Consider the following 21,063-nt stretch of genomic DNA (forward strand, 5'->3'; position numbering starts at 1 on the left):
AAAACCTGTGACATAATGAAAACAATGAAGTTGGTGGTAACTACACCTTGTCCTTGAGCCCTGGCTCCACAGCACGATGATATGTTGTTCCCACCATGTGGAATTTTGTGGCCATAACATAGTTGATCCTTGTGTTGCTGACCTAGTTATTACTGAAACTTAACTTCAAAGTACAGTAGTGCTCGGTCAGCATTACACTTGTATAGCAATGACACATCCTTCATTCAGGTTGCTAAATGTGACACAGTTCAATTATCTCAAAAGGAAAACACTTGAATGAAACTATTTAATAACAGCGTTGCTTTGTTTTTCTGCTTTTGTTGACTGATATCGGCAAATAGAATGACATTTATAGAATGACAGGTGTTTCTTTTTTTGTGCCGCATCAGTGTTGATCTGGTTAGTGGTTCTAGGACAGTGTGACGAGGCATTAAAAGGGGGAAAAAAAAACATAAAAATGTTTTGAGTGCTTAGTAAGATTTAAGTATTGGTCCAGGACATAAAACCAAAAAAAAGAGGAATAAATGGCATCAAAAGCAAAACGAAGATAATAAAAATATCAATATTGGCATCACCTGGTATAAGAATCAGCTGCTAATAATAAAGATGCATGACGTAATCTGCAGTGTTTGCATTGATTTACAACAATTTTAATTTCTTTAGAAGTTGTGATAATTAAATTAAGACTTTTTTTTTAATTCAAACATTAATTAAAACATTTGGGTTTTGACTTGCAGTACAAACTGTGGCTTGGTGTATGTTTTGCAGAGACTGTTGTCATTAGCAACAATATTTAGGCATTTTATGATGTACATTTGCCCTTAAATAATGGAAACTCTGTGACCTAAATTCTGCTTCCCACAATGAGATCTTACTCAGTACTTCTGAGAGGAGGCCTTGGTGGAAAAAAAGACAGATGGTGAGAAAGAGGAGGAGGAGTGTGGGGAAATACAGGGGAGGGAAAGGGAGTTTTAAAACCACACCTCCATGTTTTTTTTGTTTTTTTTTAATTAATGATGATCAGGAGTGGGTGTGTTTGAATGGCTTAAAGAGAAACGTAGATGAGTTCCTCTTGATTTGGCAGCCTGGAGAGTGATGTGACTTGTGTCCGCCTTTTAGCTTGTTTCCCAGGTTTCCTTTTATCATAGATGCTGTGGCTGAATTGTTGTAGTTTAATTAAACAGTGACTTAATGGTAGTTATCCACTGCGTCACATTAGCACATTGGTTTTCCTTATACTGGAGTATGTGATTTAGAGGCATTTTTTTGAGGTGATGCTCTGCATGGCGTTGACTGTACAGGGAGTGCAGAATTATTAGGCAAATGAGTATTTTGTCCACATCACCCTCTTCATGCATGTTGTCTTACTCCAAGCTGTATAGGCTTGAAAGCCTACTACCAATTAAGCATATTAGGTGATGTGCATCGCTGTAATGAGAAGGGGTGTGGTCTAATGACATCAACACCCTATATCAGGTGTGCATAATTATTAGGCAACGTCCTTTCCTTTGGCAAAATGGGTCAAAAGAAGGACTTGACAGGCTCAGAAAAGTCAAAAATAGTGAGATATCTTGCAGAGGGATGCAGCAGTCTCAAAATTGCAAAGCTTCTGAAGCGTGATCATCGAACAATCAAGCGTTTCATTCAAAATAGTCAACAGGGTCGCAAGAAGCGTGTGGAAAAACCAAGGCGCAAAATAACTGCCCATGAACTGAGAAAAGTCAAGCGTGCAGCTGCCAAGATGCCACTTGCCACCAGTTTGGCCATATTTCAGAGCTGCAACATCACTGGAGTGCCCAAAAGCACAAGGTGTGCAATACTCAGAGACATGGCCAAGGTAAGAAAGGCTGAAAGACGACCACCACTGAACAAGACACACAAGCTGAAACGTCAAGACTGGGCCAAGAAATATCTCAAGACTGATTTTTCTAAGGTTTTATGGACTGATGAAATGAGAGTGAGTCTTGATGGGCCAGATGGATGGGCCCGTGGCTGGATTGGTAAAGGGCAGAGAGCTCCAGTCCGACTCAGACGCCAGCAAGGTGGAGGTGGAGTACTGGTTTGGGCTGGTATCATCAAAGATGAGCTTGTGGGGCCTTTTCGGGTTGAGGATGGAGTCAAGCTCAACTCCCAGTCCTACTGCCAGTTTCTGGAAGACACCTTCTTCAAGCAGTGGTACAGGAAGAAGTCTGCATCCTTCAAGAAAAACATGATTTTCATGCAGGACAATGCTCCATCACACGCGTCCAAGTACTCCACAGCGTGGCTGGCAAGAAAGGGTATAAAAGAAGAAAAACTAATGACATGGCCACCTTGTTCACCTGATCTGAACCCCATTGAGAACCTGTGGTCCATCATCAAATGTGAGATTTACAAGGAGGGAAAACAGTACACCTCTCTGAACAGTGTCTGGGAGGCTGTGGTTGCTGCTGCACGCAATGTTGATGGTGAACAGATCAAAACACTGACAGAATCCATGGATGGCAGGCTTTTGAGTGTCCTTGCAAAGAAAGGTGGCTATATTGGTCGCTGATTTGTTTTTGTTTTGTTTTTGAATGTCAGAAATGTATATTTGTGAATGTGGAGATGTTATATTGGTTTCACTGGTAAAAATAAATGATTGAAATGGGTATATATTTGTTTTTTGTTAAGTTGCCTAATAATTATGCACAGTAATAGTCACCTGCACACACAGATATCCCCCTAAAATAGCTAAAACTAAAAACAAACTAAAAACTACTTCCAAAAACATTCAGCTTTGATATTAATGAGTTTTTTGGGTTCATTGAGAACATGGTTGTTGTTCAATAATAACATTATTCCTCAAAAATACAACTTGCCTAATAATTCTGCACTCCCTGTATATTGAGAGGGTTTTCTAGTATTTCATTTAACCCATGTATTTATTTATCTACCCACGAGTCACAACCTGTTAAAGTAAAAATAAAAACCTAATTATAACCTCCTCGGGCATAATTTTAGTTACATGCCAATTTAACTGGTTTACATTAGGTCATAGCGGTATACCTGACCGGCTGATAAGACAGGTTAAAGTCATGTCTATGACACTGTCTACACTCGAGCATGTGCACTGCTTCTTAGCCAATCATCCATCGTGCAGAGAAGTGTGATACCATGTCCATAAATACTACAGCTTGCCCTTGTGTGATTGAGAAAAAGAGAGAATCTAAATGTGTTTTCACACGGCAAACTAAATAATATTTAAAAACACACAGTTTTAACTTGAGCTGGTGAGATGTTGTGCTTTGTTTTACATGATTTTGCTTTTTAAACGCTGCGATTTTAACATAAGCGTTGCTAAATGTAATTCTTTGTCCTGTCTTTCAGACATTGTCTCTGCACGCTCACAGGAGTCTGGTTTGGCAGCTGCCCCGTCTGTGCCTTGCTGGTGAGACAACCTGACCATTTCCATCCTCCCCTGTCAAATAAATGCGCTCAGGACACTTCTAATTCAGTTTCTGCTTCGGCGGGTCCAAGTTTGGTCCATGGCCGGTCCTGTTTTTAATCGGTAATCACTCAGCGCCAAGCTGGACCCGAGGGCTCAGACTCCCCCCACCTGTTCCTGCTCCTCCGCCCCGCCCCCTAAACAGCCTTCCGAACACATACACGCATCCCAGCTCCGTAGCCAAGCGCGCCAATTGGCCCGTGAGGAGGAGGAAGAGGAGGAGTATGTCAGTGAGGCTGCACTTCAGAAGTTCACGGCCACCTACACAGATGCTGAGACCATTACTGGTAATTGCTGCATGCATATGTTATAACTGTTGGCAGACAAAACTTACTGGAACCCATTTGGCGCTGTTGTATCAGCACTGTGTGCAGACATGTGTATAATTCATCTGTCAGAAATGATCTCCTTTGGTCCTTTACAAGTCCATTTGGCTGCATTAATGTATTATAGAAGTTACACAGTACAGCACAATTTAACCCAATTAAAAGTTTACAGTAATGCCAGCCCCCAGTCTCTAATGGTTTTGGAGTAAGGTGTTAGGAAGACTGCAGGCTGATGGAGGTGGTTTGGATGAGAGTGAGGCCTTTGGAGCTGTGAGAAACTGTCCCTTTTCTGTGACCCTTCTCTAATGTAACATCCTGTCAGTGAAGCAGCTCCAGGGGACTTCAGCTGTGTGTGAGCCAGCATGTGAAAGAGAGAAGAGCTCTCAGTGGACTGTTTCTGTCAGTTCTTTTACGTGTCTCCCCTCCTCTTTTTTTTTTTTTTTTCCATCACCCTGTTAACCCCCCTCCTCAATAGAGCAGGATGACACTAGTGTCCAAAATGTAGCTGTGCACTGGCCCTTCTCCTTTCTCTTTACAGTCTGGGAAGAACACCCACCAGACACTTTTAATTGAGTTGGTATTACATACAAAATTAATGAGTATTGATTTTTTTTCTTTCCTTCTTTTTGCTATGCTAATCATGCAGAAGTCTAGATTAGAGGAGGTTGGGATTCTGCGGATCATTAAGGGAGGGAGAGGGAGCTAAGTAGAACCTGGCTAAAAAGCTACTTCAGCACTTCATAAATGTTGCCAAGCACTTATACAGCACCATACTGTGTAACGTTCATACTCACGGGAGCAACAGGAAAAGACCCTCCCAAAGACATTCTTTTTCCACCCTTGGGCATGATCTCAGTTCCTTGTATTATTTTGAACAGCAAGGTCTCGCTTATTTTTATGTTACCAAAAAGGTCATGTAGGAAAGTCATACTCATATTTAGATTTAGTTACACTTTTAGAGTCAAATCAACTGCCAGCTCACCAGACAGAGTAAGCCAGAGCACCTCTGCTCGTTCAGTATGACCAAATCAAAGGTTTGCGCTTATGGCTTATTGGTGACCAGGTACACACATCTACTGTAGCTGGTGCAGTGTAGGGTTTCCCCATATATAGAGTTTACTTGGGCAGGCCACCAAAGTAAATTAACACCCACCCAATATAAGTGGCGATTCATATTATCCATCCTAGAGAACAGGGCCATTCTTGGTCTACAGCAGGGATGATAGTTTTTGTTCCTTTACAGATCCACTACAAACTGAATGAACCGAATGGAAAGTTGTGAATTGTTATGAATTTGACGATATTGGTGTTTAGTGTATTCTGCCCAACAATCATGTTTTTAAGAGAGCTGAGCAAATCCCATGAAAAACATGCAATCATTTTGAAAGTGAAACATAAATGTGAAATAAAACTTTCATGGAAAACAGGCCTAAGTGCTTAAAGAAGAATTAATGGAAAGAACTGCATGTCTGAAAAGTGTTATATTTACTGTTAGAGCCCGACCGATATCAATGGGGGTCGATATCAGCCATTTATTGATATATCAGTATCAGCATTTACAATCACCTATAAATTTTAAAAAAGAGAGAGAGATGGGAGAAACGCCCTTTAACCATGTCATGAGTGTTATGTAGGGCACTCTACCACTTCCCTGCCGGCAGCTCGTAAGCGTAAACGAGTAATCCCTGACTTGTATAATTAAAGAAAGATTAATTTTAAACTGCACTGTAATGCGATCTTAGTGAGGACTAATAAATTACTTCACATAATAAAAGTGAAGGATTATGTTTATGCTTTGTGTGTCTAAAGTAGAAAATATCTGCCGATATATCAGATGTTTAAATCACCAATTCCTCTATCGGTGATTCTCTGAAATGGACTTTTAGAAGACTGAAACCCCACAGTGCTGTGTACATTCATATGACAGCTTATTCGCTAAAAATCAGTGTCCGACTTTTGTAGGTAGTCTGTTATACCCTAAAAAGCCCTATAAATCTATAATATTATTGCTCTTTATTAACTTAACTTCATTTTCCTTTAACTGTTGGCTTTAATGCATAATTAATGCATGCTGTTTGAATCAAAGGACGGTGTTTTTCTTTTTCTTTTTTCTTTTTCTTTAACATATACGTGAAACCCAGTTCTTGATTTCAGGCTGACAGGCTCATTACAAAATCAAAGCTGTGGTAGGATCTACAGCGGCCCAGTTTTAAAGTTGGCTGAGGTGTTCAGGACAGTGCTGCCATCTGCTGGTTTGTGTTCAAATTTGCAGTTGTTTTGTTTGTGTCCTCATGTTTCCCTCTCTCAGCCTTCCGTCTGTCATTCTGCTTCTCCAACTCTCTTTTTGAGTCTCTCACAGAAAGAGAGAGCTGGTGTGGGAGTGGGTACGGGCGAATGAATGAACACAATGAGCTGAATAGAGCAGCTCATTGCCATGCGGCAGTTTCTGGGTGTGAGATTAATTCTCCGTGGTTACCAGCCTCCGATGATGTAAAGAGTTGAGTAACAGTGAAATTATGGGATGTCTGATGTGGAGAGGACGATTGGGAGCAAACAGACACATAGAAAAGTGGCAGAGGACGGATAACTTTGGTAAGCGGCTGGCAAAGTTATGGCAAGTGGAAAAACGGAGTTTGAATCTCATCTGATGGGTATGGTCCCCTGGCTCTCATCCAGTCACAGCATGCAGAAACATCCACTGTGCTGCTATTTTTGTTTTTTGTTTTTTCTCAAAGGAGTGCAGGGTTCTTCTTGTGTTTTCACAAAGACGAGTTTGAACCTGTGCTGACCCACCAGAGCCTCAGTAAAGCACTCAAAACACTGTGTGTGGAGATTAGCCTCTGTGAGCTAGTCAGTCTGACCAGTGCAGTCACTGTTTGAGGGAGTGTAATCATGGAGTGGAAAATTTTGACGGGGGGGGAGGGGCTGCTATACACATAAACTGAGGGTTGCTATGGCTACAATGTTTTTGTACATAAAAAAAACTATGAATAATCCAGCAAGAACAACTGGGAGTAAGAACAGTGGCTGACTGCACACTTTACAGAACAAACTGAACCTCATTAGTTTGGATTTTATCAATTCTGTGGACTTGAAAAATATTTAACATTGGGTTGAATCTGAATTTAACATTTATAAAATATGGACTGTGAGTTTGTGCCAGATGTAGACAGATGATCTAATCTGGAAACAAATGGAACACAAATAAGTGATTTCAGATATTTACATACTGTATCTGATGTTCTGTGAAGCTGGTGCCTCTTTACTATTCTGGCTGATGATATTAAGGGTTAGGGTTAAGCGTTTACATATTTTATGCATTTTAATGTCTAAAGAAAAGTATTCCTTTGCCCTTCATTTCTTGTCTGTTAAAGCTGTCCTTTAAGCTGCGTCCACACTGGAAACGATTGGCTCGTCGTGTATCGCTTTGTAGCCGACGGCTGGTCACTTGTGAACGTTCCAGACTCCTGTTGCCTGCATCTGTATTTGTATAGATATATAAGTTGAAAAAATATCTCCAGTCACAGCTACTTTGTCTCATCAGCGGATATTTTGCCCATAGTCGCTTGAAATCACCGAACGGGATTGACTCTCTGTGGTCTCTGGTTGCCATGTCGCTTGCGGTGTGATGCAGCGTTACCGTGTCATTCCACAGGATGACCAACTAATCAAAATCGCCAGCTCACATTTGTATCCAAGTAAACAGATTTGTATTATGTGGATTCTTACTTTTAAGCACACTATTACTAAGAACAGATTGGTGTAACTTCAACATTCGTGGATGTTACTTAGACACACATCACCGGCACTCCCCGACAGCTGCTTCCTCCACCAGCTGGAGAGTTCACAAACAGCTTCAGAAACCAAGAGACCAAAGCGCTGATCCCAATCTGATGCAACATCTTTAGCTTGCCCCGGAACAAGCCCCTTCGATAGAGACCACTATCTTTCATCCCACAGGACTCAAATGATCCAGTGCCAGACACCACAGCAGAACCACAGATCTCGTACAAACATCCCTTGACCAGTAGGCACGATTGAGCTCTACACAAAGGAAGTTGATTTTGCTCTGTGATTCAGGTTATCAGAAGTATATTAGGCAACCTCAGAAAATATATGCACATGAAAAAAAATCTCTTTGTGCTAACTGCACAAACCAAACGAGAAGCATTGTTGTGTGGAATTTTGCATGGTTTTTGTCCTGGAAGAGTGGGAGTCACTTGACCAAATATTTGTGATTTATAATCCACAGTTAAATCCTTCTTTGATGGAAATTGTAATGATTTATTGGGAAATCCAACAACCAATCCCATGTTACGTTTGTCATTCAAGATGTTTACTTTCAACCTGTCAGGTAGGACTTGAGGGATTTTATTTTATTAGTAATAAACTTTTTATTTACAAAAAAATAACACCTTAGCAAACACACTAGACGCAGATTCACAGGGTTAGTGACATTTGAAAACCCTGGTTCGCCACCCACGTGTAGATGTGTGAGCTGCCGGTGACATTTGATAACACTGACGTACTACTGCGCTTTATTTCACGAGTGCACCCTCTGTGACCAGCAGCTGCTTGTGCTGCAATCTAAATCTGGATAACACTCTGCTGCAACTCCACGGAGCAGCACTACAACTTAAATGGAGGCAATTTTCTAAGTGTTAGTGGATTATAGTTTGCATCAAACCACCCACCAACTTCTGTACTTCCTTTTACTTGAAATTACCTCATTTCTAAAATGAAACATCTCAATGATCGGTTACTTTGTGCACCACCCTAATCGCTCACATTACCGTGAAGTTTGGTAACTAGTGATTCTAACTGATTAGCGCCGCTATTAGTCTGCTTCCAAGACTATTACACATCAGCTTAGGATCACATGTAATCATATCGAGCTTTGTTTGGTGCCAAAAGCTGGGATCTGTGGGATTACAGGGAAAAATCTTGAGTGGTGTTTTGGCAGGTTTTCTGCTGGAGCTTTGCTCCTGTCGCGCACACACACTGTGATTACTGCTGTAACGAGGAGAAACCTTTTCCGCTGATCTGTTTTTGTGGTAGTTTAACACTTGCTCTCTAATATAGCAAAATCTCCTTTATGTTGAGTTTATTATCTTTTGGCTCAGGCTGTGTTTTCACCACACCTCGAAGCACACTCACACTTTTAAAATCTTGAAAGGCCCAATCTCTTGATATTAGTGTTTTAGTAATGGAGCTTGAGCAGCATCAGACCTGGTGTGGCCACAGTTGGTTTATACAGGATAGGGAAAATAGTGTGTGTGTGTGTGTGTGTGTCTTTCAGCTTGTGTGCAGAGCCCAGCTGGGTTTGTTGGCTGCCAGAGTGTGGAAAAGTGAGAGAGTGGGGCGGTCCATGTGGTCTCTCGTCATTGGCATGTCAAGCATGATGGGACCAGTTTGGTTGGCTCCGGCCGCTCCTCCCTCCCTCTTTTTTTTTTTTTTCCGCCTCTCTTTTGGTCTCCTGCACTCTGTACTGTCCTCTAAAACTTTTAGTACTCTGCTCTTCCCATTTCCCACCCTCCCGGCACCTCTCTCTCTTTCTGTGTTATTTCCCGCGACCTTGCCCTCTCCAGGATCGCTGGAAAATGTAATTGGAGGGCAAGAGGGGGGCAGTGGTTGTCGTGCTCAGGCACCATGAGTGAGTACGCTGTGTGGAGAATGGTTTTCTAGCAGTTTCAGCTCATCTCTAGTGACAGTTATGAGCAGTCTGACTAACATCTGGACAGATCGCTCGCTGTATCTTCTGGCTATCCCTTTTGTTATCTGTTTGTCGGGGACTGTTGCTTTCTTGTCTTTTTAACCTTGTATATTGAAAGGGGTGTTAAAGAGCTGGCTTTGCAAAGGAAATGTTTTTATGTTTGAATTCTTTCAATCTGTGAAAAATCAAAAGTGTCACATGTCATAATGTGGGTTCAGTTTTATAGTAAAAGATAAGATTTTCAGGTTTAAACGGCTAAAAGCCTGTTAGTGAGTGTGTTTTAGGAAGAAGGGAAAAAACCCTGACTTTTCAAGCATTGACCTCAGGGGGCAGAAGTGCATTGTTTTGGTCAACAGGAGGCAGCCATGTTGCATTTCAGATCTATGCTTTCAAGTTAAAGATTTGAAAGTCATGTCTGGGAGATTGAACGGTCTGACACAAACAACTTGTGACTGCTAACATTTCAGCTGATCCTAGTCAGTCAGTAGCTTTCCTTTAATATGATAAAACCCTCTCTGTGTCTTCGTAGCCTGCTCGCTGTGTTAGGCGGTGTGTTTATCGCTCAGACGGACTGTGTGACAGGCCTATTTTTATATTTGAACTTGAACTTTCTTGTTGTGGTGTCCTCACAGCTTGTGTGCTTTGTGCCTCCTCTGTATTTACTTCAAAAGGTTTTACTATCCACTCTCTTATGAAGAGACGGTGCGATACAAAAAAAAATACAGATTTTTTTTTTAAATGGTCCATAGTAAATGTAAAGTTCAGTTGTGCGATCTTCTTTCTGTCACATGAAAAAATAATTTCAAAAATATTTTTATATGTATAATTGTTGCATTTCCCAAGAGGTCCAGGTGATCTGCTTTCATTGCTCACCTATTCTAAGAGGGAGCCCCATTTGTTTCAATTTTTACACTGGACGCCCTTCCTGACGCAACCGAAAGGGACTTTTTCTCCTCCCAGGATCAAACCTGGATCTTTCTCTTGTTAGGCGAATGTGTAAACCACCACACCGTGGAGACACAAAGTAGTCTGAGCCTAAATGCTCAGTAGTATCAAATTACAGACAGTTGGTACCTACAGCTGCAGAGAGAGGAGGAGCAATGGCTGTAACATTTATACATTTTCTATATATGTTAATATCAGAAAACACACACACGCATATTTCATCCTGCCTTTCTTTTTGCCTTTAAACAAAGCTCAAAACCTTGTTGGATGATATTTGCAGTGTTACCATTCTTAAACATCACCCATTTTAAGAGTTCACTGTTCATATTTCATATCAGAATCCAAATATTGCAGTACATTTAGGTATATTGAATTCATGCTCATATAATGTTAGATTGTGCTCTGCAGGAAAGCTTTTAATACACTTCAGTTACAAAACTTCAGTGTCAATATAATTTTATTTGCTGCTGTACTTTGCGTAAAACCAAATGATCTGCCAGAGATGTGCTAATCAATCATAATCTTACTCAGAGAACTTTTACACAAACCAGAGGCAGCACAAAGTGGCAAAATCCAGAAAATTGTGAAATGTCACTTGTTCTGATGGAACTGGGTATTCAGCACTTACATCTGTGTTGAAATTTCTCTGGCTGTGCTTGCTAAATGTTTCCCCAGCCTCTGCTTTGAGTGTGTGTTCCCCTTTTCAGCACAGTCAGTCATTCAGTCTGCATTAGAAAAACTGTAAGACCGCATTGTTGGGGAGACAGACAGACAGACGGGCAGATAGAGAGACAGAACAAAGAAACAAAGAACTTTATTTTTTACTGTATGTTAATTCCCATGTTTTGTCTCCTTCTGTCAGTCCAAGAGCTTCTCTGTTCTATATTTGTGGAGGAGGGGAAAAAGAAAAAAGACCAAACTTGATTTGAGTGTGTAAGCAGAGAGAATGTGTTCTAATAGAGCCAAAAATGGATGACGCTTTTAATAGCACACTAAAGTGATGTGTGAACAGAGAGCCGCATAGCTGAAAGCTTAGGTAAGGTTATTTAAGTTTGCACAGCAGAGCACAATTGTGAATCAGTGGTTCACAGAGGAAGGCTGCTGTTGATTTTGTGCAGGGAAAAAAAGAGTGCACAACTGAGTGGCTCGGTGGTTAGGGCTCACGTGCCTCGATCCTTCAGTCCCCTCTTAAATCCCAGCTGACTGGAACTTTTGTGGCGTGTAATGTCATCCATCCATCTCCCTTTACTATCTCTAATCACTGCAGCTGTCATACAAGGGCTAAAAACACCCAGTAATTATTAAAATGATAAAGAAAGAGGCCATACAGAGAGCAATCCCAATTTGGGCTATAACTATGTAAGAGATGTATACATTTCACATCTTTTATTTTTCTTTTTCACAGGAAAATATAGGAAAAAATTAAGACTGTTGATCTCAGGTTACTAGGGAAGCCCTGCAGCTAGTCGACACCTACTTACATCTGTTTATTTATTATGTCTGAGCAGGTTAATCTCGTATCAGTTGGCTGCAGAAAGACTGGAGACCTGATTTTGTTTTATCTTGTTTGGTATGCATGGCATCTTTATCTCTTTCGGGGTAATAATGGGCTTAATTATGGCAGAGGAATTATTTATTGTCCTAGATAAGGATGTGGCACAACACTGGATTCAAACTTAATTTAAACTGTTTGGCAAGCCAGTATTTTATAAAAATGATTAGAAATGTTTGACATCTAGCTCATTTCAAGCCTTTACAATCGCAAAGCTACGGTTAATTAGGGATACCAACTCAACTTTTAGCTGGTCTCCTTTTTGTTTTGTTTTTTTCCAAATCCTGCAATTAAAACCTAACCAGTTCCTCAGTGGCCACTAGAGGGCCTCATACACCCTCCGGTTCAGAAGACTGCATGAGTGTACTAAATGAAATATATTGTCCTGATTACTAAATTGAATAACTCAGAAGTTCTGGTGTTTCCTGTGTCCACTAACTTGATGAAAATGTGAAAGTAAATATTTCCAAAGAAAGCAGCAGTTATTCTTCACTTTGTCTTCTCTCCTTGTGCAGATGTGTGTAACAATACTGATTTGCCGGAGCTCGAGATTATCAGCTTATTGGAAGAACAACTGCCGGTGTACAAGCTGAGGGCTGACACCATCTTCGGTTATGACCAAGATGATTGGCTGCACACTCCCCTCTTGGGCCCTGACGCTGCCGTTGACCTGACTACTGAACAGATTGAGGAGACCCTCAAATACTTCTGTAAGTTCGTTATGCTGCGTTTTCAAAATATAATAACACGCGTGTCCTGTTGTTGGATAGTGACAATGAGAGATCTGAGTGTTATGGCAACATTAATGTTGTGGAAATGAGAGAGGGTGTTGACTCCATTGATGTCTCCGTTAGTGTGGGCGAACCAAGTGACCGTGGTTGCCAAAACAAAATTAAAAACTGCTGTCTATCTCACTCTGGTTAATGTTTTACTTTTTCGTGTACTCAGTGCGCATATTGTGTTTTTTATGCCGTCGTCAGCACTTGTCTTATCAAACTGTGGCTTTTGATTGCAGTCTGTGCCAGCTAGAGCACATACAGACCCACATACACACAATTTGAATTAAACAAACATGCACAGGCTCGTGATAACATGTGCAAACACTGCACATGGCAAACCAAGGGAGTGTAAAGTGGGTTTTTTTTCACAATTAATTATTAATATCTAACTCATGTCTACTTGGAGTAGTGACTCAGGATAAAAACATGTTCTAAAAATAAATCAAGCATCTTATAAATAGGCTTAATCAAGAGCTGCAAATACACCCCGGTGCCCCATTGCCTGCACCTTCAATTTGGTATTGACATTCATCACAGAGAACCAGCCTATCAGGTGATAGCGAGGGGGCAGAAGAGCCATTATTACAAATCATGGAAATTGTTTTTTGCTGTACAGTCAGTACCATCACTGTGATTTGTCATCATCTGTATCTCCACTTGGACTTTTACTAGCTATCCCCATCTGCTTCAAGGAGATGGCTCTGTATCGGCACCCTAAGCAGGAGTGATACATGAGCTAAGATCTTTAATGGTAAAGCTCAACTGATCTTGAGTGTCTGATTGTACAGACCATCACAAAGTGCCAACGTGTTACCATTTTTAAGCATTTATATAATGAAAAGTCCAACCCAACTTGCATCTTAATCAGGAGCGCTGTGGGGGATATAGTACACGCTGTTGCATCATCCGAGTAAACATTGATTCGATCTGGTGCCTGAGAAGGATGAGTTTGAGGAGGTTGTGACATGAGGCAGCTGACCGATCGAAGGCAAATCCATGCTGTGATGACATAAAATGCACATGTAACAAAGACTGTTGACTGTCTGATTGGTAAATTTGTTTCACAGCCTCAGCTGGTGATGGATATTTGTCAACAGAATAACAGATAACATGTAGGAGATGTCATTTTTAAAAAGACTGAGGTTTTAATTAGAATAGCTGTATGTTCGGGATTGCGTTGTTTCCTATTATTTTATCTTTTCATTCAACTGCATACCTGAAATCAAATAGCAGCGCACAGATACGTATAAATGCAATGATAATACATGTAATAATGTGCAGGCTCACTTGGCAAGCAGCTCTAACTGATCCTGTAATGGGGTCTTATGCAACCTTATTGCATTACATGAGTAAGCAGTTATATGACTCTACTGGCACATTAGCATAAAACCATGCATGTCACTTAGTTAGCAGCAGTTGCTTTTTTTCACACTGTAAGAAACACTGGCTGTTTTTAGCAAGCAGCAGGTTAACAGTATGGTGTTAGCCTTGTCTTAGCCCATCCTTTGAGCATGTAGCTGCTTTACGCTGTAGTTTCATAATGTGCTTCTCACTGGTTCCTCTCACGTGCTTTCTGCCTCCCATGCATGCGCTTCATCACTCCCTATATGACAAATCCCAGAATCCCCATTTTGGTTCATTCATTTTGAGTTAGCCACGTCACCCCTGCCAACGCTACACTGCCTTCTCTGCATCTACATGCTGCTCAGCCGTAGGCTTTGGAGTCTGAGGCTGTTTCCATAACAACCACGCAGAAGGACAAAGTAGAGGAGAGGAGGGAGGGCAAAATGCTGACATGTGAATGGTGGGCGGGAAGAAGCTGGTGAAATTCCCCACCCCCCATTGGCTACAGACATCCTTTTAGCCCACCCATCCCACTGTGTCGTCATTCTCATCATTTCTGCTGCAAAACCCGTGACTGCTGCTGCCTCGCTCTCTGTATCTCTGTGTTTATTGAGTCATTGCTGGAGATGCGGTTGTCCATGTGTTGAGCTAAAGAATGTTACAAAAGGGAAGGAAAAGGTCATTTTGCGACCTTAAGAAGAGAACATGGCCAGAGTAACAGCTGACAGCAGCCGAAGGTGGCCTGACATGAAGCTATAAGTGGATGGACCTGATTATTTGCTCTGATTTGTTTTGGAGTGACTTTGGAAATGTGACGACAGAAAATAAGGAAGATGAGGGACATATTTGGCAAGATGGAAAATTTCCTGAAAATGGTAAAGACTACCTGATGGACTAAAATACAAATAAGTGACTCGGTGTTTTTTCCAGCTGACAGCCGATGACGCAAATAATGGTTCTGACTGATGACATCCAAAAATGGCACCAGCAGTGCATTAAATTAAGCATAACACAGCAACGGGCTGGTGTTACTCAGTGTGGAACAGAAAAGAAATCTGATCATGAGAAGCAGATTCTTACCTAAAGTAACCGTGTCCATTCTGGTATCTGCTAAGCATGCCGAGAAAGAAGAATTGAGATGCTGACCTATTGACCACCAGACTCTACTGGAAACCGGTTAAAGTGACAGATGCTTGTTTCTGACCATGCTGGGACGCTATAGTTAAGTATGCTGGGACATTGGCACATCTGTCTGTCAGAGCAGTGAGGATGAAGAGACGAGGCCAGACCAGAGGCCAGAGGTTTGTTAAGGCAGACTACTACGAGCTGGACTGGTACTATGAAGAGTGCACTGATGGTAAGAGAGCACTTCAGTGTGGATTAACATGTACAAGCTGAAAAGCCAGACACTTTCCTGGAGTTGGAAAGAGGCTAATTTCTGTATGTAGCAAGTAAGAAGCTTCTATTGGATAGTTGATTTCAAGTGGAAGACTGTTACTTAGACGGCTGTTGTGGGGATTGTATCCAAGTAAGACATTATTAGTACAGAACAGTTGAGACTGAAAATGGGATAAGAGCAACTACAATGGCACAGAAAGAGAGCTGTTTCCTGCACTTTACATACGTCAACATGTCAAATTGTTTGCAATCTATCTAAAAAGAAACCAATTCAAAGCAGGGGCATGGAGGACTTCCTGGAAAGTTAGCTGGGAATTTTTTGGCTTCAATTTCACACATATTTGAAGTGCTTTGAGGAAGTCGTGCACACTGAATATACATTTACTGTCTTTTTACTGTCTGCTCAAAGAAGTCCTGCCATTGATTAATTCTTCGATCTTAAATATGATCAACCTATCTCTAATGGTCGGCTATGTACCACAGGCCTTCAAGCTGGCTGTGGTTAAACCTTTACTCAAAAAGCCATCTCTAGACCCAGCAGTCTTAGCTAATTATAGGCCAATCTCCAACCTTCCTTTCATATCAAAAATCCTTGAAAGAGTAGTTGTCAAACAGCTAACAGATCATCTGCAGAGGAATGGTTTATTTGAAGAGTTTCAGTCAGGTTTCAGAGCTCATCACAGCACAGAAACAGCTTTAGTGAAGGTTACAAATGATCTTCTTATGGCCTCTGACAGTGGACTCATCTCTGTGCTTGTCCTGCTAGACCTCAGTGCAGCGTTCGATACTGTTGACCATAATATCCTATTAGAGCGATTAGAACATGCTGTAGGTATTACAGGTACTGCACTGCAGTGGTTTGTATCATATCTATCTAATAGACTCCAATTTGTGCATGTAAATGGAGAGTCCTCTTCACACACTGAGGTTAATTATGGAGTTCCACAGGGTTCAGTGCTAGGACCAATTCTGTTTACATTATACATGCTTCCCTTAGGCAGCATCATTAGAAGACATAGCATACATTTTCACTGCTATGCAGATGACACCCAGCTCTATCTGTCCATGAAGCCAGATAACACACACCAATTAGTTAAACTGCAGGAATGTCTTAAAGACATAAAGACCTGGATGGCCGCTAACTTTCTGCTTCTTAATTCAGATAAAACTGAGGTTATTGTACTCGGCCCTGAAAATCTTAGAAATATGGTATCTAACCAGATTCATACTCTGGATGGCATTACCTTGGCCTCCAGTAACGCTGTGAGGAACCTTGGAGTCATTTTTGACCAGGACATGTCCTTCAACGCACATATTAAACAAATATGTAAGACTGCTTTCTTCCATTTGCGCAACATCTCTAAAATTAGAAATATCCTGTCTCAGAGTGACGCTGAAAAACTAGTTCATGCATTTATTACTTCCAGGCTGGACTACTGTAATTCATTATTATTAGGATGTCCAAAAAACTCACTGAAAAGCCTTCAGCTAATCCAAAATGCTGCAGCAAGAGTACTGACAGGGACTAGAAAGAGAGAGCATATTTCTCCTGTTTTGGCTTCCCTTCATTGGCTTCCTGTTAAATCCAGAATTGAATTCAAAATCCTGCTCCTCACATACAAGGTCTTAAATAATCAGGCCCCATCTTATCTTAATGACCTTGTAGTACCATATCACCCTATTAGAGCACTTCGCTCTCGCTCTGCAAGCCTACTTGTTGTTCCTAGAGTATTTAAAAGTAGAATGGGAGGCAGAGCCTTCAGTTTTCAGGCCCCTCTTCTGTGGAACCAGCTTCCAGTTTGGATTCGGGAGACAGACACTATCTCTACTTTTAAGATTAGGCTTAAAACTTTCCTTTTTGCTAAAGCATATAGTTAGGGCTGGACCAGGTGACCCTGAATCCTCCCTTAGTTATGCTGCAATAGACGTAGGCTGCCGGGGGATTCCCATGATGCATTGAGTTTTTCCTTTCCAGTCACCTTTCTCACTCACTATGTATTAATAGACCTCTCTGCATTGAATCATATCTGTTATTAACCTCTGTCTCTCTTCCACAGCATGTCTTTTATCCTGTCTTCCTTCTCTCACCCCAACCGGTCGCAGCAGATGGCCGCCCCTCCCTGAGCCTGGTTCTGCCGGAGGTTTCTTCCTGTTAAAAGGGAGTTTTTCCTTCCCACTGTCGCCAAAGTGCTTGCTCATAGGGGGTCATATGATTGTTGGGTTTTTCTCTGTATCTATGAAGCGCCTTGAGGCGACTTTTGTTGTGATTTGGCGCTATATAAATAAAATTGAATTGAATTGAATTGAATTAAGTAACTCACTCTTGGGATCCGCTTGAATGTATGCTAGTTTCTTTCCTAATTAAATCATGTGAATGTCACCTTGTGGCTTGGCATTCTCAGCAAAACCATGAAGGTAGGTGTTGTGGAAAGGACAGAGAGGAGCAGCATTATAAACAGTAGGTGCTGTAATAGGTGGTGTATGGCAGGTGAGTCAGTGGCTCCTAATATAGAGCCAAGTAGTAGTTGTGGGTGTTAAGTGTTGGAGGTGTGACTGGACTTTATGGTGGTTCCTGTGTTTCTGGACAACAACTAGAGATCTTGTTGTGCTAACGCCAGCTCCCTGCTGCTGATGCAGCGGGTAGCTGGCATTAGCACATAGAGACAAAATGAATAAAGGTTATGTTGTGGAGATGGTGACAAAGTAACAAAATACAATAATCTAGTCTCAATGACATAACTGCAGTAAATGATCTCCATAACAAAGAGCAGGATTTTTTTAGAAGAAACCTGTAATTGCTTATAAATAAGGTTTCGAGTTTAGATCTGTGCTGTTTAGATCTTTGCTGCGATCTGTGACCTGTCTTAGCTAAGTTTGCATCCATGTATATGTTTCTGCTCATATGCACAAAAATGAAAGCTTTTATCTGTAGCTTGTCCAGCAGAGCGGCTCCAACTCGGTCGTTATTGTACGTTGAGGTCTCACTGTAGCACATGTAGCAGTGCACTGTGCAGATGGTGCTGTGGAGTCAAGCGGTGTCCTCACTGTAGGTTGCTGACTTGTTTTATTAGAAAATGCTGCTGGAGCGTTAATGAAGAGCTGATATTAGCTGATATCAGCCCCTGTTGGAGACCTAAAAACAAAACAAGCTTAAACTAATGCAACGTTATAAATGATCCTTTATGTATTGAATTCCAGTGTGTTACAACATCCTGTGGTATTGTCTCAAAGTAGCTTTAGTGTGTGACTTGAAATGATTAAATACCAGATTAAATCTGCAGATTGATCCACGCGGTCATGTGACAGGTGTCACTATCAGCAGGGTGCAGTAGTGGCTCGCTTGTTACCTTTTAGTGCTTAAAATTTTTTATTTTTTTTTTAGCTCCTACTCTTTCTTCACAAACATGTCCGTCTTTCTACTCTCTTGCCTTGGTCTTTTTTGCTCCCTAATTATGATGCACCTGCTTATGGTCCCTTTATTTAAAGTGGGATGTAACTGATTTCATGCTATACGTATAGTTCTCACCTATAGTAATTGCTTTGCTTTTGGTTGTACGCATGCACATATTTGTGCACTTTTTGTATTTTGACATCATTAAACTGCACACTTAATATGGATGTTGGAGGAGAAATGAGTTCATTGTCCTATATTATGCATTCTTACATAACAGTTTGAGATGGATTCCCAGTTCGAGCTGCGCAGCTTAAATGTTATTCACATGTGGCCAGCTGGTATAGCTTTTATTTCCAGTCTTTTTTAGGAACTGATATTGCCTGGTAGACACTGATGGTAGGTTTACTGTGTTAAAATGTTTAAATGCTGGATGAGAAGGGACACACGGCTTCTTTGATAAAGCTTTTCATGGAGTGTCGAGGCAGAAATAGATACGCAGCTGGTTTTATGTTGGGGAGGGATGAGGAAGTAGGTTGGCTTATATTTAGCCCAATGATCTGCATGCTCCTCCAAGCCAGTCTTGTTGATATCAACCTGACAACGACTTTTTGGCACTTCCAGAGGCCTTAAAACAAATGGCTTCATGGACAGAGGACAACCAGGAAATTGGAGCTTTGACAAATTGCAGGTCCATAAAGTGATATTCAGTGTTGTGAACGTCAGCTACTTCAGAGGGCCTGTGTGCCGGCTGCAGATGACAGAAAAAGATGAAGCCAATCCAATCTTTAAGTGATAACGTGATAAACCCTGCTTCCGGGTCCAAATTACTCTGCGTTTATTAAGGTTGTTGGGTTTTCAACGTTTCTTAATGCTTTGTATCTTGTCCTATTTAATCTGAACAAGCCCCTAAATAAAAAAACAAAAAAAAAAAGGTGGTGATCACTGTCGGCCTCTCTCAATTTTTATTACCACTATTCTACCACTATTTTAAAGCTCAGTTTTTAAAACCTTACGATGTAACTACAGCCCAGCCCATGCAGCAGTATATTAATGACTAACCTCGTATGGTAGATGGATTATTTCAGTTGTTCTCCTGACTGACGTTTGGTCCGTTTACAGCATCCTGCTGTGCAGACGCCTTCGTCCCTAATCATCGGGAACCTTCCATTAACTTTTATCGAGTGGAAAAAAGTTAGCGCTCATCCTCCAGCTTCGGTATGTTTATATTATGCTAACATGCTAACATAGCTGTGTTGCTAGCCACCACGTAGCACATCATTATATACCAGCTAGCCCAACTTCAGTAACCATACAAACGTCACTACTGTTTAGTTTTCTGTCTTCATTTATGTCAGAAGTGATAGCAGAGCTGTACGTTTTAATTTTTTCACAAATCCCTCAGTCAGAACCTGGTATATCATCTTTAAATTCAAATTCAAATTTTATTTGTCACGTACACAGTCATACACAGTACGATATGCAGTGAAATGCTTAGACAACTGCTCGTGATCTAAAGAAAAAAAGGAAAAGGCTATGAATAAGATAGGAAATAAATATGAAAAATTAAAAAGGGTAAATTTAACTAGGAAGGAATAAAATATAAAAAAAAAAAAAAAAATTAAGGTTAAAAATGAAATAACTGTACAACACAAATTAGAATGAAGGGTAAATTTAACTGGGAAAGAATAAGATAAAATATATAAATTAAAGTTGAAAATAAAATAACTGTACAACAAAATACACAATACACAGTATAGAACTATATAAGAATGTATGAAGAAATATAAATAAATAAATATATATATATACACACAATAACAGCAGCTGTACAAGTATTAACTGGAAATGAAGAATATAGTGACCAGTGTTGTGCAAGCCACATTGTCTTGTGCAGTGCAAATATGCTTAAAGTGATTTAAGTGATGAAGTGAAAACAATGTCCAGAATGTCCAGTGTGTGTATAAGAACTATATGTGTGGGTCAGTACTGTGTGGTGGTGTGATTGAGAGACCGTATCGCCTGCGGGAAGAAGCTCCTCCTCAGTCTCTCTATGTTGGTCTTCAGGGAGCAGAATCGCTTTCCTGACCTCAACAGAGAGAACAGTCTGTTGTTGGGATGGCTGAGGTCCTTCACGATCTTCCTGGCC

At 40.9% G+C, this 21,063-nt stretch overlaps 1 protein-coding gene across 4 annotated transcripts in view; it reads left to right on the forward strand.

Annotated features, from left to right (window-relative positions):
• Positions 1 to 3,554: 3,554 nt before the first annotated feature.
• trak1a (trafficking protein, kinesin binding 1a) overlaps positions 3,555 to 21,063 on the forward strand; it is a 39,244-nt gene continuing 21,735 nt past the window's right edge. The window contains exons 1-2 of one of the 4 annotated variants that reach the window (XM_084942791.1): positions 3,555 to 3,753; positions 12,518 to 12,712. Coding sequence is in view for 2 of the 4 variants with exons in the window: in XM_084942788.1 (XP_084798914.1) it covers positions 9,442 to 9,445; positions 12,518 to 12,712 (199 nt within the window). In the remaining 2 variants the exon portion in view is untranslated. Of the gene's footprint in view, positions 3,754 to 9,301; positions 9,446 to 12,517; positions 12,713 to 12,751; positions 15,483 to 17,580; positions 20,133 to 21,063 lie in introns of those variants that run through there. The other 3 variants (XM_084942788.1, XM_084942790.1, XM_084942789.1) reach the window with 3 other exon arrangements.

This window comes from Perissodus microlepis, chromosome 11 (assembly GCF_051167445.1).
Source record: "Perissodus microlepis isolate ML-2025 ecotype Zambia chromosome 11, ASM5116744v1, whole genome shotgun sequence".
Taxonomy (NCBI): domain Eukaryota; kingdom Metazoa; phylum Chordata; class Actinopteri; order Cichliformes; family Cichlidae; genus Perissodus; species Perissodus microlepis.